The sequence below is a fragment of the Theropithecus gelada genome, chromosome 16 (assembly GCF_003255815.1).
Source record: "Theropithecus gelada isolate Dixy chromosome 16, Tgel_1.0, whole genome shotgun sequence".
Lineage (NCBI taxonomy): Eukaryota > Metazoa > Chordata > Mammalia > Primates > Cercopithecidae > Theropithecus > Theropithecus gelada.
The window spans coordinates 67,702,015-67,719,806 of NC_037684.1; the positions used below are offsets into that span (position 1 = coordinate 67,702,015).

The 17,792-nt window shown below is 44.8% G+C and overlaps 1 protein-coding gene across 3 annotated transcripts in view; it reads left to right on the top strand.

The window, feature by feature from the left end:
- SHISA6 (shisa family member 6) overlaps window positions 1–17,792 on the top strand; it is a 327,571-nt gene that overhangs the window by 144,603 nt on the left and 165,176 nt on the right. For 2 of the 3 annotated variants that reach the window (XM_025361669.1, XM_025361670.1), the window contains exon 3: window positions 1,195–1,290. The exons of the other annotated variant lie outside the window; for it this stretch is intronic. In XM_025361669.1, coding sequence (XP_025217454.1) covers window positions 1,195–1,290 — 96 coding nt within the window. The remainder of the gene's footprint in view (window positions 1–1,194; window positions 1,291–17,792) is intronic. 3 annotated transcript variants of the gene reach the window in all.

Here is a 17,792-nt window from a genome sequence, read left to right on the forward strand (position 1 = left end):
GTGTTCCTACTATCCAAAGACATTTGTCTTTAATATGTTAGTGTGCTTTTTTTCTATCTGTGTGTGTGTGTGTGTGTGTGTGCGCGCGCGCGCACGTGTGCATGCATGCACTGGTTTGAATTTTTACAGCACTGTGATTCTATTTAGTGAACCATTTCTGTCCATTTTTAAACTTCACATTATATCTGAAGTAGTTCTGTGCATTGTTATAGCTGTACATACGATTTTTAATACACTCTTGTGGTAACATGAAAGAAATGGTTTTTCTCCATTTTCACATGTACATACTTTAGGAGGGCATTCAGGGAGGCCTTTCTTTCCTTACAATGCCTGTATTTCAAGCATACTGCAAAATCCCATTTTGAATGTCAGAAGTAGAACATTAACTTACGTCTCTTTGAATTTCTATCCACAATCCTAACCTGCCCTCCGTCTTTGCCTCCCCTCAAACCCACAGGTAGATATAGATATCTGCATTAGGCGGGCAGGGGATAATGTCTGCTGCAGAAAGTCAAGGAAGCGAAGCACATATATATTTTCTCAGTATTTTGTAACCACCATTCTATTTGTCAGCCTCAGCTGCTGTCGGATTTCTCTGAAGTCACAAGCTGTAGTCCCACAGGTTGTGGTGTGATTCATAAACATTAGGAAGAAAAAAACAAATGAATAATGGATGAAAGAGACAGAGGGAAGGTGAGATAAAGGAAAGAGCGTTGGGACAAATAGACTAAGGTTCTGGTGCACCTTGCGCTCAGCCAGAAATGCCAAAATCAAGTCATGTATCTCCTTTGCTCTCCTATACGTTCAGTGTAATGTTCCCAGGACTTTGTTCTTTGTTGCACAGTTTTATATACATATATGTATATATATACTTATATATATATTATATTATATGTTATAGATCAAATGTGAATTCTGTTGTAGGAATGTGTATCCCTGTCTTCCCCTGAGTATATATATGTGTATATATACACTAATATATATACACATATATGTATATATATTCAGCAATATATATAATTTTCATATATAATATATATTTTATATATATGTGTATATATATTCTTGACTGCCTCCACCTTCTGACTTAGCTGCTGGTATGCATGCCGTCACTGTTGAGTGAGGTGCAGCTGCACTTGTCTTCCATGTTGGTGTCGTGGATGCGCCAGGTAATTCTGCCCCATCTTCTTGCAGGGCATTATGGGAAGGATGCTTACCGAAGTGGAGGACCTGATCTCCATAACTTCATCTCATCTGGATTTGTCACATTAGGAAGAGGACACACCAAGGGTACAGTGGAAACCATTTTTTACTAAAATACAGAGGTGGCCTAGGGAACCCCCATCTGAAATGAGAAGATGGTGTGGAGGCCAGAGGCTTGTCTGGGACAGGAATAAGCGGGGTGGTTCCATGGCAGCTTGTCCTGGTGACATGCGTGGCTTCTGACAGGAGTTACCAGGAGGTCACAGGTGTGACTTTAGAGGGCGATAGACTTCCAAGAGACACCCATCCCGCTCCACCCATGGCGGAGAGCAGGACGCAGATGCCGGCGGCTCCCCGTGGGAGGGGACCACGGGAGTGTGGTGGAAAACACTGTCAGTGGATGTAGCAGCATTTGCAATGTGTGTGTTCGCCTCTTGGCTATTATTCCTTTTCCTTTTGAAAGCTGCATTTTATAAACCGATGTCAACGTTCTGTACTGTGGTATCTAAGCCGGTGTGCATGTGGAGAGTTTCAGCATCCTCAGTGTGTCTCCGTAAACACTGTGGGATGTGGACACAAAGGTAGAAGGTTATGCAAACCTTCAAGCCTCAAGATGAAAGCTAACCTAGAGTTTCTGCTGAGCTGCTTTACGACCTAGCTGACAGCTTGCAGAGCATCTGTGCGGGGGGCACGGACTCCTCCTCAATTCTGTCTTTTGTTTAAACAAGGTCCTACGAGTGTTGTGAGCATTCTGTCACATCAAGAGTCACTGGATCCCTAACTCCTTTGACTACCGTCCCAATACCTGTGTGCTGTTATAGATCAAATGTGAATTCTGTTGTAGGGATGGTGTATCCCTGTCTTCCCCTGAGATATGTGTCTTGTGTGAGTAAACAAGGAACTGTGCAATATTTTCTTACGTTCCATGCACCTACTTTTAAAATTCCTTATGTGATGTTTGTTCATCCTATAGAGAAAAAAAAATCTGTATCTGTGTATGTATTTTCTGTTGTGTCTATTTGTGTCTAAATAAAGTTTATTGAGGATACAGGTGGCATTTGTGGCTACTAAGAGTTGCAGAATCAAACTGGGACCAGCTATCTCCAGAGTGGGAAATGCACTTCACAGTTACTCACTAAAAGATACATTCTGGGCCATAGTCAACTCAAACCTGAGATTGCTGGTCCCCACATCATCCACTTTGTGATTATTACCTAGCACCGTGAAACAATTTACTCTCAAACTTAGCATTTTAAAACAGTAATAAACATCTCTTATCTCACAGGGTTCCTGTGGGTTGGGAACCTGAGTGCTTTGGGCTTGGAGTCTCATGAGGTTGCCATCACCACGTCAGGCAGGGCTGCCTTCTCTGAAGGCTTGACTAGGGCTGGAGGATCTGCCTCCAAGACGCTTCACTCACATGGTGTTGGATGTTGGCAAGAAGCTGCAGTTCCTCCCTGTGACATTCTCTCCCTGGGTAGCTGAGTGTCTTCACTGCATGGTGCCTGGATTTCCTCAGGGTGGGTAATCAGAGAAAGAGACAGAAGACACAGCGTCTTTGATGACCAATCCTATTGGTTGCACACCATTATTTTTGCAATATCCTATTCTGAGTGGGTGTGAACTACATTGAGGCATGAATATCAGGAGCCGAGGATTGTTGGGGGCCAATGTGGAGGCCAGCTGCCACAAGCCTACAAACCTCGGAGCAGAGGTGGAAATACGGATTTCCAAACAGAATACAGCAACTCTTATGGAGGTTTCTCCACTGCCGTGGTTGCTCACCCTTTCCCCTACCCCTTACCCTTATAGATGGTCCAACCCAAAACACCCAACACTTCAGCCAACAGAACTCTTTATACATATAATAAATATGATGGCTTTCGGTTCATGCATTCTTTCAACAGATATTTAATGAGGCCTGCTATGTGCTAAGCAATATTTAGAAGATACGGAGTTTACGGAGTTCCTTACAGAACTCACATTCCACTGGGGGAAACAGACAAAATAAATTATTGACAATAAGTACAAGGAGAAAAATTAAAGCAGGCAGCAGGGAGTGCAGTGGCAGGAAGCTGCTCTTGCCAGGGAAGGCCTCTCCAATGAGGTGGGAATTGGGGAAGGAGAAAGGAGGCCAGTCTGAGTACAGCGGGATAAAAGAGGACGAGAGTGGAAAGAGAGAGGATCCAAGCCATAGGGGAGGCAGATCATGCATTTATCCATTTGTAGATTTAAGGCTGCTTCCAAATGAACTGGACTCCATCATAGCCACATAAAGGTGATTCCCAGTCCCCGTCTGTCCTTTCAGTCACTGCTGCTCGGGACATCCAGGAGACTGTCCCCTGCCCATGCCTGTGGGGCTATGCTGTGTCTGATGCTCCTTATCTCCCATCTTAACTTGTTCTGTGGCACCACCTTCCCCTCCTGTGCATGCATTGTTTGTTCTCCCCATTCACTATTTGTGCCGTATTTTTTCTCCCCATTCCCTTCTCTACCAAGGCTTCTGACACCTTCTCTTTCCAGGAATGTACCTTGTGTGTATTTCCCTATTTAGAGAACAGCTGAAGTTTCAAGAACAAAGAATCTGGGTTTGAGGGTGGTGGTGGGGGTAGTGGGTGCAGGCAGACTTTGGAAATGGAGATTCCCTTTTTTAGAGGGAGAGGGAGGGAGAGAGGGAGACAGGGTCTCACTCTGTTGCCCAGGCTGAAGTACAGTGGCACAATCATAGCTCACTATAAGCTCAAACTCCTGGGCTCTAGTGATCCTTCCATTTCAGCGTCTTGAGTAGGTCTACAGGTGCATGCTCCCATGCCCAGCTAATTTACTTTTTAAAAAATTTTTTATAGAAACAGGGTCTCACTATGTTGCCCAGGCTGGTCTCAAACTCCTGGCTTCAAGTGATCCTCCCACCTTCCCCTCCCAAAGTGCTGAGTTTATGGGACTGAGTCACTACACCTGGTCTGAACTTCCCTTCTAATGTCAGGGACTCTTTAGTCCTCTGGACAGCTTGGATCTCTGGTAAAGGGCAGAGAACCATCCTCTCTTCCTTCAGAGCAACTAAGTTCAACTCCAAGTGCTAGCTATAAGCAACTGGCCCCATGTAACTATCCCGTGGAAGGGAACAATTCAGAAACATATAATGTGGGGTCATTTTCATTTGTATGTGTTTAATTCTCTTTGTTTTCTTTCTCTATCCTTTGTTTCAACTTCAGTAGATTCTCTTCCTTTATGCCTTTCTCCCCCTTTATCCAACATTTTCCTTAGGCCTCCTGGTGGCATCTGGCCATTGCATTGCCCCATTTTGACTCTCAGGACTAAATGGGTAGCCAATACCTGCTTTACCATTGCCCTACTAACCTGGATCACTTAATTTAATGTGTATTTCTAATCAGACTCTGATTATCCAAGAGCCAAGCATGGATGGTCCTTGTTCTAAGTGAGGGTGGGAGTCTTCATTGGAATCTTCGTTGACATCAGTTCTGTCAGCCTTTTTTTTTTTTTTTTTTTTTTTTTTTTTGAGACGGAGTCTCACTCTGTCACCTAGGCTGGCGTGCAGTGCAGTGGCACAATTTTGACTCACTGCAACCTTCGTCTCCCGGGTCCAAGCAATTCTCCTGCCTCAGCCTCCCAAGTAGCTGGGACTACAGGCATGCGCCACCATGCCTGGCTAATTTTTGTATTTTTAGTAGAGACAGGGCTTCACCATGTTGGCCAGGCCGGTCTCGAACTCCTGACCTCAGGTGATCCGCCCGTCTCAGCCTCCCAAAGTGCTAGGATTACAGGCATGAGCCACCGCGCCCAGCCCTGTCAGCCCTTTTTTATAGGCTCTAGAGGCAGCTTGGAGACAGAAGCAACCTCTAGCATCAGTGGGGGCTCCTCCACTTCAAGGGCTTGGGGGTAAGAATGTGTATGGATCTCTCTGCTTGGTAACAAGATCCATAGTGCATGGGTAATTAAATACTCTCAAAGGAAGCCTACAATAAATGGGTATTCTTTTGTTAGTGGGACCGAGAATATGAGACCTTATAAAACATAGAATTCTGCCTGTGGGGGCTCCATATCCCTCAAAGGCCTCTACTGTCTCTCACCTGTTGGTAGAGCCTTCATTTTTGTCTAGAAGGTTCTATAGTGATTGACCAATCCCCCAGGTTACATAGCACCGCCTTAGGCTCCCCAGGGACTAGAATTAGTTCTGACACCCTTTTTCAGGACTTCCTAAGTGAATGGCATGCTCATTCTTTTTCTTATAATTCTTACTTTTCCTCTGACTGTCTCCTTCTAAGTACCTACTTCTACATGTCTTCCTTTCCTTGGTTCCTTTCTTTGACCTCCTGTTCATTCATCGCTTATGATAAATAGAATCTAGGGCTAAGAGGCTGATCTGAGCGACCGTGAATGTAGGCCAGATTCCCCTGAAATCTTTTCTTCGTTCATTAGACAATATCAACCAGCCCCCAACACTGGAACCGAGAACAGTCTTTAGCAAGGCAGAGAGTCCTCCAGGCTGCCACCATGAAAGCTCAGTGATGAACACTTCTATTTGTTGAGCATTTACTATGTACCAGGTCTTTACATACATACATACGTACATACATACATACTGTGTGCCCATATCTTCACCTTTACAACCACCCTGTGGGAGAGCTCGTTACCTTCACTTCATAGGCAAAAAGTGAAACTCAGAGCAGTTGAGCAGCTTGCCTAAGTCAACATCAAGCAGTCCGTCGTGTTTTGTTCCAAATCCAGGCCTGATTCTGAAGATGTGCTGCTGCTCACTGTGCTCTCCTGCCTCTCTAAGCTGGGGAGCAGCTGAGGTGGTAGATGGGCTGTGCTTCCGTGGGAACCACACGTAATGCTCAATAGAAGATGACTCTTCTTATTAGAGGCACACATTTTGCAAGACAGGAAGTCGTAAAAAAGATTGAACCAGGAGTTACAGCATGAACACTAGATTGGCGGGGACTGCTCTTCCAGACAGGAAGCTCAGTCCCCTCAGATCGATTTTCAGAATCTGTCCAAATGAATACACCTATGGAAACCCTCTTTGACTTTGGCAATTTGGTTAAAAACTCAGTCAGGCTGGCTGATGTTTGAGCCTGGTTGAAAAAGCCAGGGAATTCTTTCCAGAACCCCCACATGTCAATATTGTCAATTCCAGTGGTTTCCACTGGGATATCCCTGGCCACGCCAGGTCTGAGTAAGGGGTCCTTACAGTAGTGGTAGTGGCAGTGGCAGATGTGCTCACTGCAGCTGCAGAGTAAATGTGACATGTAAGTCCCCATGGAGGTGACGATGCGAGTTACTACCTGCCCTCCTCCTCTGGTATTTCTCACCATTCACCAGGTCCTTTCTGCCATGCTGGGAGCCAGATAGAGGACGGTGGGAGTTAGAGAGAGAGGAAGAAAGACCAAGGGAGAGAGAAAGAGAGACATTTTTGAAGCCTTTGGTAAAAGGAAGGAGCTACAGTGATCGCTCTGTTGTAGGAGCAATTGCCCATTTTTCCATTAATTCCTCCACTAAATCACATTTCCTGAGCACTGGCTGAATGCTAGACTCTGTCCTGGGCACTGAGGATACAGCAGACAAACTTACATGTCAGTCAGAGAAGACAGAAATAAATCAAGACGCAAGTAAATATATGAAGTAGGTCCAATGGAGTTAGGAGCTTTGGAGCAATTAAGGCAGGGAATGGAGGTGCAGGCAAGTGGGTGTATGTGATCATTTCTCAGTGAAATGGAAAGCAAACCATCAGCTGTAAGTGAGGGGTTAGGGTGACCGACCATCCCAGATTGCCCAGGACTGTCCAGTTTTAGCACTGAAAATCCTGTGTCCTAGGAAAACAGTTTCTGGCAAATGAGGACAGTTGGTCACCCTAATGGTGTGGGAGAAAGCCCAGCCAGTCTGGCTTCAAAGCATTTTTCACAATGACCTGCAGAACCCGGAGACGTAGCATAAGGGTCCTTCTGCCCAGAGCTCGAACTGGCACAGCTCCAAGGCCCTAGGAAATACTGGAACTGCTCTGAGGTCACCTGGGAGATGGAGACAAGGCCAGAATGCAAGAAGCTGTTGGCCTGAAAGCACCTTTCCAGACCCCTCCGAACAACCCTGAACAGATCCTGTCATCCCATCCAGATAATGCTCTTGAGGACTGGGTTGGGTATGGCCATCCTGCTGCCCAGAGAGGCACTCCATGGGGTCTGAGGTGGAAAGTTCAGGGACTAAATGCTAAAAAAGGGGTGAGTGCATAGGAGCAGGTGATGAGGTCAAGGCTGGAAAAGTGACCATCCTGAGGCCAATTTAGGAGTCTCACCAACAAGGGGAATCACAGAGGTGCTCGCTTGGCTGTGCAAGTGCACCGATCTGAGGAGGAGGAGGAGCTGTGGGGCTGGAGGAATTCTAGAGGCTAGGCTGATGGCACTTGCTGTATCTGACTCTGAGAAGCACATGAAGCCAGGCCTGGCTTATAAAATTCAGAAAACGCAGAGATGTTAGTCAATGATGATGGGGGTAAATAGTCTAACAGGGGTAAGAGAGCAGGACAAGGGGAAGCAAGGATAAGAGCCTTGGTCCCTGGAACTGGTGGAGGATGTGAGAGTAGAAGATTTTTGAGGAGTGTGACTTTGGGAAATAACGATGGCCAGGGACTGACTATTAACGTGGGAGGCTGAACAAAGCAGAGAAGTTAATCAAAGCTGAGGTCAGGGACCTCCTCCAGCTGCGTCAGGTTTTACGTGGACTGTGGACATCCTACCCAGCACTACCTTCTGGGGCTGAGCTCGCTTTATCTCCTCAGCCCTTTCTGCAGCCCCATGGCTGATCTAATCCAGGGGCCATGCTCACCACTCGCACCAGCCCGTTTGTCTGGGTGCTGCCTGTGGTCTCACACGATACAAGATTTGAAATTAGGTCTTTTCTCCTAGGGAGAAAGGATGCATGTGTATGTGTGGGCCTCCGTAAAATCACAGGCTGCCACCCCCACACCAGGATTTGGACAAGAACCCCAGACCAACAGTGGATTGTGGCAAGGAGACGTTTGAGGCATTTGACTAATAGAACCCTGCCTTGATATTTTCACGATCCGGAGAGCCAGGGGAGTGAGTGGGTTTGAGTATACCAAGGCGTTTGAACGCTGGACTCTAGATAAAGCACAGCGCTCAGAAGGCGTCCAGTCTCCATGGCAACAGTGAGCTTTTTCAACCCTGAGAGGGAAGTACAGGCTTGCCTGGGAATGGCCTCTGTGAAGCCAGTACCACCTGGGAGCCGTCTTTCTTGTGTGGCTCTGTAGGTGAGGCGTGGACGGGGAGGAGTGGGAGCAGAGCAGAGCGGAACTCTCGGGTTCTGGGCTGAGGGCACCAAAGATCTCAGCTGACTATTGGTCATTCGGATCTGCACCTGTGGGACAGCACCCCTGTTTACTTCATGTCTGTTCACTTCTGATTAACGGCTGGATACGGAGAACCTGCCATTGACTTGGTGTGCCCAGCTCTATTCAATAGTGTTTCCCGTGACCCTGGATAGCACCCACAGGCTGTCCCTAAGTCTTACCCTTAGGAAAATATGGTGTGTCAGTGTGATTCCATATGTTGTTAGAATCGAGTCAACCTCACACCGTAGCTACTTGGTAAAAAATGATTGCATCAGGAGTAAAGATGGGCCTGTAGGAATGGTGAGTTATATCCTCAACAGAACTACTGTTCAAACAAAAGTTTATGTGTGTGTGTGTGTGTGTGTGTGTGTGTGTGTGTGTATGTATTTTTTTTTAAAGGTAAAAAAAAAAAACTTTTGAGAGTTCTCAGTTGGGTAGTTCTGTTTGCAATTTCAGTCATTTTGTCTAAGGGCAATGATTTTGCAAAACTCCATTTCCCATATGGGTTCTGTTAACAAGAATACCCACCACCCTCCAGAAAGCTGAAAGGATGCTGTGACTCCTTGGTATGGCCCAGGACTCCGTCTCCAGCTGGATTCACAGCAATTAAGCCAGTCAGGTTGATATGAGGAGCAGTAGAGCACTAAGCACTCAAGCATGGAACAAGTTCCTGAGCCACCCACAGAGTCCACCTCTAAGGTAGCACCACCACGTTTGCCCTCAGGGCACTCATTTGAAGCCATAGGCCTGGCCCCAAGGAAGTCAGTCTACAGGCTGACCCAGGGAATGGGCATCATTCTTCTTTAGCTCACCTCATTCTAAGAGAGTGCTCGGGTTGAAGTGGCACATGGACTGGTATCTCCATGGGGCGTCTAAGCTGTCACCCAACTCACACTACCTTGGCAAATGGTGTCACAGAGAAAAATTCCCACCCACCAGGCATATGTTGAGTCCTGGACCATCATATCCCTGTTTAATGCTTGTTTGTGGGCCTGCTACCATTGGCCCATGCAGGTGGCAGGCCAATCCACTGGGACAGTCTTCTGGGCTGGTGTAAGGAGAGGAGAGATAGTACCGGGCAAAGGAGGAGTGCTAGATAAACTGCAAGGCTGCTTGCTTGAGGAAGTTTCAGCTCTTACCTGTAGGGTACATGGATGCTTTCGTAAAAAGGAGAATAACTCAGGTATAGCTGGATCTCCCATGGCCCCCCATTGGGAGCAAGAGAATTTTGGACACTAGGGATCATAAATATGTCCCGTATTGCTCAGCGTTCACCAGCTTGTCTTTCTTTCTGTTAGGCAGAAGGGGAGGCTCACGGTAAGTCTGTTGCAACCCTAATCTTGGTGCTTTCTTTACCGTCTCTTTGGGAGAGGAGAGAGGATGGAGTTCTGTTTTCCCAGAGGCTGGCTTGCTCAGCCAGAGGTCTAGCAGCTCTGGGCTGCTGCTCCTCTTGTTTTCCAATCTGTCCCTGGTGCCAGATCTGAGCTTTCTCTTGCCATGACCCTTGGGCTAGTACAGTCTCTCTTCCTGGCATTGGTCTTGGCACTGACTGGTCATCCAAGTTGGGAATCTCCCCTTCCTGGGTGCCAGCCCTTGGCATTTGCTTCCCTCATTCTCTACTACTTGCTGCCAAGAGTCTCCCAGACCCTGAAAGCTAAGCTATGGGGCTAAGTCAAGCCCCAGGAAGGTGGTAGGAATGAATGGCTTCTCTATGCCAGCTGGGGCCTGTGGCCAGGAGAAAACAGCCTGTCAATCCACAGTGGCCAGGATTTCATGGTGGCCTAGAAGTGGGGCAGAAGACTGGTGTTCTCAGGGCATCACCGTTTGGAACGTAACTATATTATTCTGTGACTCTGCTTCTGTGCAGATTATAAACATGACAGAATAAACAAATTTCAGCCCCTCCTTCCTAGAATCATGGCCTCAGCCTCAGTCTTACTCCACTCCAAATAGTAATGTAAACTTTCTTCATTCGATGGTTGTTGGAAGAAGAAAACTATGAAGAGTGTCATGGAGTCAGACATGCTGGACTCCTGGCTCCAGCCTTGCTAGCTGTGTGACTTTGGCCTCTTTGACATTCATCTGTATAATAGAGTGACAGTACTACCTACTTATCAGGGCTGTTGTGGAGACTGTAGGGGAAACACCTGCACCAGAGCTCTGAGCACTCAAGCAGTGGTCGCCCTTCATGTTGTTGGAGCCTCAGAGTGCTGTAGAACCTTACCCCTCAAAGGATGATGCCAGGCCAGCCACTTGGCTTCCCCTGGGAGCCAGTGAAAAATGCAGACTCTCGGGCCCCACCCCAAACCTACTGAATCAGAATCGCCATTTTATTATCACAAAAACTCCAGGTAATTCATACACGCATTAAAATTTGAGAAGCACGGATAGAAAATTTTTTTTAAAATTTCAGTGAAGTCCCCTCAATGGCCTTTAAGATCACTTCTAAGATGCATGTGCCACACAGTCTTATTCCATAGCCTGCATGTTGGAAGGAAGTTGTCCCATAGCTGAGGAGGAAAATAATTTGAATAGCTCTAAGAAGGGGGATGCAGAGACCTCTTAAGATTCCAGTGACCTGCTCTAGATAGGGAACCAAAACCCGCCACAGAAACATGTACATTTGCCCATTCCAGTGAAACTCCAGGATCAGTTGAGCAAAGATGAATGAGACAGATTCTGCCTATGAGAAGCCAGGCAGTAAAACTCCTGCTGAGTAAATGGGAAGTGCCATGAAGTAGATCCCAAGAACAGTAGAACATATTATAAGAGAAAAACGTTGCCTCTGAATGGACGGGTGCTCAATGGCCTCCTATGGGAGACAGGGGTTGAGAGAATCACCTTGCAGGAAAATAAAAAAGTGACAGGCCGAGAATAGGGCAGGACAGGTATTTCAGGTGGGGGAGCCTCCTAAACAAAGACATGATCATGGAAATGCAGGTGTGTGGGGCCATAAGTCACCTGTAGAGGGTACAGCAGGAAAGTGATGGGGCCATAAGTCAACTGTAGAGGGTTGGCAGGAAGGTGATGGGGCCGTAAGTCACCTGTAAAGGGTAATAAGAAAGTGATGGGGCTATAGGACACCTGTAGGCAGGTAGTGGAAAAGTGAAGGCACCGTAGGAGACCTGTAGGGGGCAGTAGGAAACAGAGCTAGAAAGGCGGGTTGGAGGCAGTGTCCTGAATCCTTCCAGGCACAAAAATGTGGGCTGAGTTAAACATTACAATTAATGACCACTGTCCATGCCCTCTTCCTCCTTCTTACACTTCTGCCTTTAAGAACAGAACGAAGAAGCGAAGCAACACACACAAAGCAGACCTCTGTGTGTGGCTGACTCCATGGACAGAGATGGACTACAAACTGATGTTCAACTCCCCTCACCTCTACTCTTCGCAGCACGAGTGTCCCCGTTTGCATGAATTGTGGTGCAGCTCAGACTGCAGAGCTGAAGGGAGTTGAGTGGGTTTATGGATTTCATGCTCCCCAGAGACTCAACCATGACCCCAATCATGGATAGTTTCACTGTTGCAGGCCTCAGTTTCCTCATGTAAATCAGAGCCTTGAAGATTGATAAGACCCTTTATTGTCTGACATGCTGGGATAGTTTCAAGATAAGATACTTCCTAAATGTAGGCCTACTGCATCGAATAAGGTGGGGAGATTTTTCCCCAGAGGATGTCTTTGAGTTTGAACACCCCATGTGTTCTCAGAGCAGTCTATTCTTCTGCCACTCTGAGTCTTGGACCATTCATATCCTTGTTTAAGGTACCAGTAATAAGATCCTCCCAATATGAATATGGGACTGAAGGCTTTTTTCTAAGGTTAATAGCAGATTGTTCATAGTTCATACCTGAAGACCCTTCCACAAGGAATTCATAAATTTGCAGTTTGGGTTCAGAGGGGCCAGAGCTCATAAAGTATTCATTTCTTGAATAGGATTGATGTCAGACTCTTGTTCTCTTCATCTGCTTCCCAGTGAATCTCTTTTTTTTCTTCTGTCCTGGGGGAGTAACTCTGGGGAAATGTAATGGTTTTCTAGTTTTTCACTAAGAGCAGTTGAACGCCTGAGCCCTGAATCCATTCAACCGGAATAGATAGGGCCATGGCATAGTCATTAGCTGCTGTGCCAAAACTCGTGTTGAAATTTGACTCTCAGTGCTGCAGTGTTGGGAGGTGAAGCCTAGTAGAAGGGTGTTGGCTCTTGGGGGAGGATTCCTCAGGAATAGATTATTGCTGTCCCACAGGGGTGAGTTCTTTCTCTCACAGAACTGCATTAATTTCCTGAGAGTGGGTTATTATAAAAATGAGTTTGCTTCCTAGATGCTCTCTTGCTTCCTCTGTTGCCACGTGATCTCCATACACGCCTAGACCTCGCTTTGCTTTGTCCAGAGTGGAAGCATTGTGAGCCCCTCAGCAGATATAGCTGCCCAGTCCTGGACTTTGCAGCCATCAGAATCGTGAGCCAAATAAACCTCATTTCTTTATAAATTACCCAGCCTCAGGTATTCTGATACAGCAACACAAATGGACTATGCCCAGCTTGGGGTATAGCAGATTAGAGAGAAGCTTATGCATACACAGATGAAGACATGGTTCCCACAGTGAAAAACAAAGGAGAGAGCCAAAATGTAGACAAGTGGGCAATGAGAGAATGGAACCTCAAGCCAGGATCCACAAAGAAGGCCCTGCATGACTGGGGCTGAAGAAGGCAGGTTCTTTGGCCGCATCAGGTGGGAGTTAGGGTACCAATGGACCAGTGAGTAGAATAAGTAGTGCCCTGTTTTACGTGAATTGAGAGGTTCTGGGGAAGGTTCTTGCTCTTGAGCATTTGCCCCTAAGCCCAAATTCTGCCCAATTTCTGTCATCGTAGCCTTTTCTTTTTTTTTTTTTTTTTTTTTTTTTGAGACGGAGTCTTGCTCTGTGCCCCAGGCTGGAGTGCAGTGGCGCGATCTCGGCTCACTGCAAGCTCCGCCCCCCCGGGTTCACGCCATTCTCCTGCCTCAGCCTCCCAAGTAGCTGGGACTACAGGCGCCCACCACCCCGCCCGGCCAATTTTCTTGTATTTTTAGTAGAGACGGGGTTTCACCGTGTTAGCCAGGATGGTCTCGATCTCCTGACCTCGTGATCCACCCGTCTCGGCCTCCCAAAGTGCTGGGATTACAGGCTTGAGCCACCGCGCCCGGCCAGCCTTTTCTTTAGATATGAGACATTCTTGGTCTTCAGGAGATCCCCTTTAAGAAGATATCTGAGCATTTATTGAGGTAGATCATTCTGTGTGATTGCTCAGTCATATATCAGGCCTTGGCCCTTTTCCCTCAACTTCCTCTTCCCCTGGTGTTCTCCACCTTGGTAAATGGCTCCACTAGCTATACAGTTGCTCAAGCAGCACTCTAGACACTGCACACTATCCTTGACATCTTTCTCTCTCTCACTGCCTGCATCGAAGTCCATTACCATTCTATTTAATTCTCTTGAACTTCCACATCATTTGCCCCCTTCTTAGCCAGGATCCTAGTCTGTGCCTCCTCTGCTTCCCATCCAGACAAGTTGCAAAGGCCTCCTCCATGGAGTTCCATTTCCACTGCCCACCCTCCACCCACATCCTGTCCTCTACTGAGCAGCCAGAGTGATCTAACTCATTCTACCTCATTTAACCAAATTTATTCCAATGTACCTTCCTAACCTAACATATTCCAGTGTAACCTTTCTAAAGCTCAGCTCTATTGTTATTACCTAGGTTCTAAAACCTCTAAGGCTTTATTGGAGCCAGAATCATATATATCATATATATATATATACACACACACACATACACACATACACACACACACACACCCCCACCCTAACTCTTTGGAACAGTGCTTGCCCATCATAAAAATACTGAGCTCAAAACTCTGAAATCGCAAGATGCACATACTCTTCTTTCATTCCTCTATTCTGTGGTAGAAAACATGACTCAGAATGAAAGCAAACAAGGCTCTACATCGTCTAGCCCTTGCTTAACACTCAGGCATCTTGCTCTGCTGCTGTCCTTCTTGCTCACTACACTCTAGCCAAAATTGGCTTCCTTTCTGCTTTTCCCTTTTTAGGGCCTTTGCACAGGCTCTTCCTTCTATCTAGAATGTTCTTCCACTTTGGTACTTATTGGACCAATATACTCATTGGTCAGGTCTCTGCCTAAATTTTCCTTTCTCTACTAAGTCTTCCTTGGCCCTCAAATGAAAATCATATCTTTCATAATATTTTCTTTATCATACTCTTCAAAATATAATTTTTAACTTGTATGCTGTCTTGCCTAATGTCTGTCTTTGCACCTATGTGAGCAAGGACCATATCTGGGGATGCTGACCACTGTGTTGCCTATGGCTAGCACAGTGCCTGGCACATAGTTGATGCCCAGTGGATATTCATTAAAGAATGAGTGGATGGTTGGATGGATAAATTGAAACAACTCTAACCTGGGAGTCAAGAGACCTGAGAATTTGCAGATAAATGTAGTCTTAGAAAATTGCTTCATCTTTCTGAGTCTGCACCTCTCTACCTGTAAATTTTCGACAAGATATTTTTCATTTCTAACATTCCAGGACTCCTGCATATGTGCTGAAATACAATGCATCTGTGCTAAGACAGCCCCTCCCACCTCTGTCAGAGCTGGTGCTCCTTTAATTGAATAATCTGTGTACCTTTTATGAACCTATTACCACTCAATCATATACATTTTTGAACATGAAATTCTGCATATTGCTTTTTTTTCAGCTTAATATTCCTTATAGATAAGTTGATATCTACATCTATAGTTTTCGCTCAATTTTGCACCTCCCCCATGACTGCTTAATCATATATGCTATTATACCATCATTTATATAGCCAGTTTTAGGCCCATAACTTTTTTACTGACTTTTTTTTTAATGTTTTTATTTAGAAACAATTTAAGACATATGTAAAAGTTAGAATAATAGTGCAAATAATTCCTGTATACCCTTTGAATTTTCCAAATTTTAACATTTTAACACATTTGGTTTATCATTTTCTATCTCTTTGCCTCTCGTAGTCTCTGTCTCTCTGTCTCTTTTGTTATGTATAACGATATATACATATACACACATTATAAACATATACAGTTTTGTAACTGTATGTATATATTTCTTTATAATTGTTTCTCTGAAATATTTTTGAGAGTAAATTTCAGATATGGTGGCCCTTTGTTTCTTTTTCTTTTTTCTTTTCTTTTTTTTTTTTTTTTTTTGAGACAAAGTCTCACTCTGTTGCCCAGACTGGAGTACAGTGGCGTGATCTCAGCTCACTGCAAGCTCCGCCTCCTGGATTCACACAGTGGCCCTTTATTTCTAAGTACATATGTATTTTTTAAACTTAAGGACATTCTTTTACACAGCCACACTATGATTATCAAAATCAGAATATATTTCTTTATAATTGTTTTTCCGAAATATTTGAGAGTAAATTTCAGATATGGTGGCCCTTTATTTCTTTTTCTTTTTTCTTTTCTTTCTTTTTTTTTTTTTTTTTTTGAGACAAAGTCTCACTCTGTTGCCCAGACTGGAGTGCAGTGGCGCGATCTTGGCTTACTGCAAGCTCCGCCTCCTGGATTCACATGGCGGCCCTTTATTTCTAAGTACATAAATATTTTTTAAACTCAAGGACATTCTTTTACACAGCCCAGTAGGATTATCAAAATCAGAAAAATTATCATTGATACAATACCAGTACATAATCTAAAGTGTTTATTCCAATGGACCACTAGTGTAAAAAGAAAACTGTTTTTCCTGGTCCGGGATCACATGTTGTTAGGTTTATTTCTAAGTAGCTGATCGTCGTTGCTGTCTGTAAATGAGGTTTTTCTACCGTAGACCCTCTCACTGTTTATGCTTGAATATATGAAGGCTATTGATTTCCTTGTGTTAATTTTATATTCTGCTACCTTACTGATTTCTTTTATTGCTTATTTTTATTATTGGCATCCTAGGTATGCTATCATATCGTATGCAAATACAGGCAGTTTTACTTTTTTTTTTTTTTTTTTTGAGACAGTTTTTCTCTTGTTGCCCAGGCTGGAGTGCATTGGCACGATCTCAGCTCACTGCAGCCTCCGCCTCCTGGGTTCAAGCGATTCTCCTGCCTCAGCCTCCCAAGTTGCTGGGATTACAGGCGCCCACCACCACACCCAGCTAATTTTTGTATTTTTAGTAGAGACAGGGTTTCACCATGTTGGCCACGCTGGTCTCAAACTCCTGATGTCAAGTGATCCGCCAGCCTTGGCCTCCCAAAGTGCTGGGATTACAGGCCTGAACCACCGTGCCCAACCAGTTTTACTTCTTTACAATTACGCTTCTCTATTGTCTGATTGCATTGGATTGATGCCACTAGTAAAATGTTAAATAGTAGTGGAGATAAAGGGCCTCTTTGCTTTGTTTCTGATGTTAGTGGAAATCCCTCCACAGCATTCCCATTAAGATCATGTCTTTATGACTAAGGTAGATAGACAGAGATGCTAGATAAATTGATTCACAAGAATTCATGTTGAGAAATTATCCCTCAGTTCCTATTTTTTTGAGTTCTCTTATTAATCAAGAATGGGTATTGAATTTTGTCAAAAGCCTTTTCAGCATCTGTAGAGATCATCATAGACTTTTCCCTTAAATCTGTTTGTTTGTTGTGTAATGTAAATGGATTTCCTAATATTGACCTAATCTTGCAATCTTGGGATAAATCCCATGTTGTTTTATTTTCTTAATATAGCGTTGGATACTGTTTGCTAATGTTTCATTTAGCATTTTGTGTCAATATTCATGAATGATACTGGTTGATAGTCTTCTTTCTTATACTGTCTTTATCCTGTTTAGTATCAATGTTATACTTGCTTTATTAAAATAATTAGAGTTGGTTCCAAGTCTTTGCTGTTGTGAATAGTGCTGCAGTAAACATACGTGTGTGCATGTGTCTTTAGGGTAGAATGATATATAATCCTTTGAGTATATATCCAGTAATGGGATTGCTGGGTCAAATGGAATTTCTGGTTCTAGATCCTTGAGGAATTGCCACACTGTCTTCCAGAACGGTTGAACTAATTTAGTCTCCCACCAACAATGTAAAAGCGTTCCTCAACAAACTAACACAGGAATAGAAAACCAAACACCACATGTTCTCACTCATAAGTGGGAGTTGAACAATGAGAACACATGGACACAGGGAAGGGAACATCACATA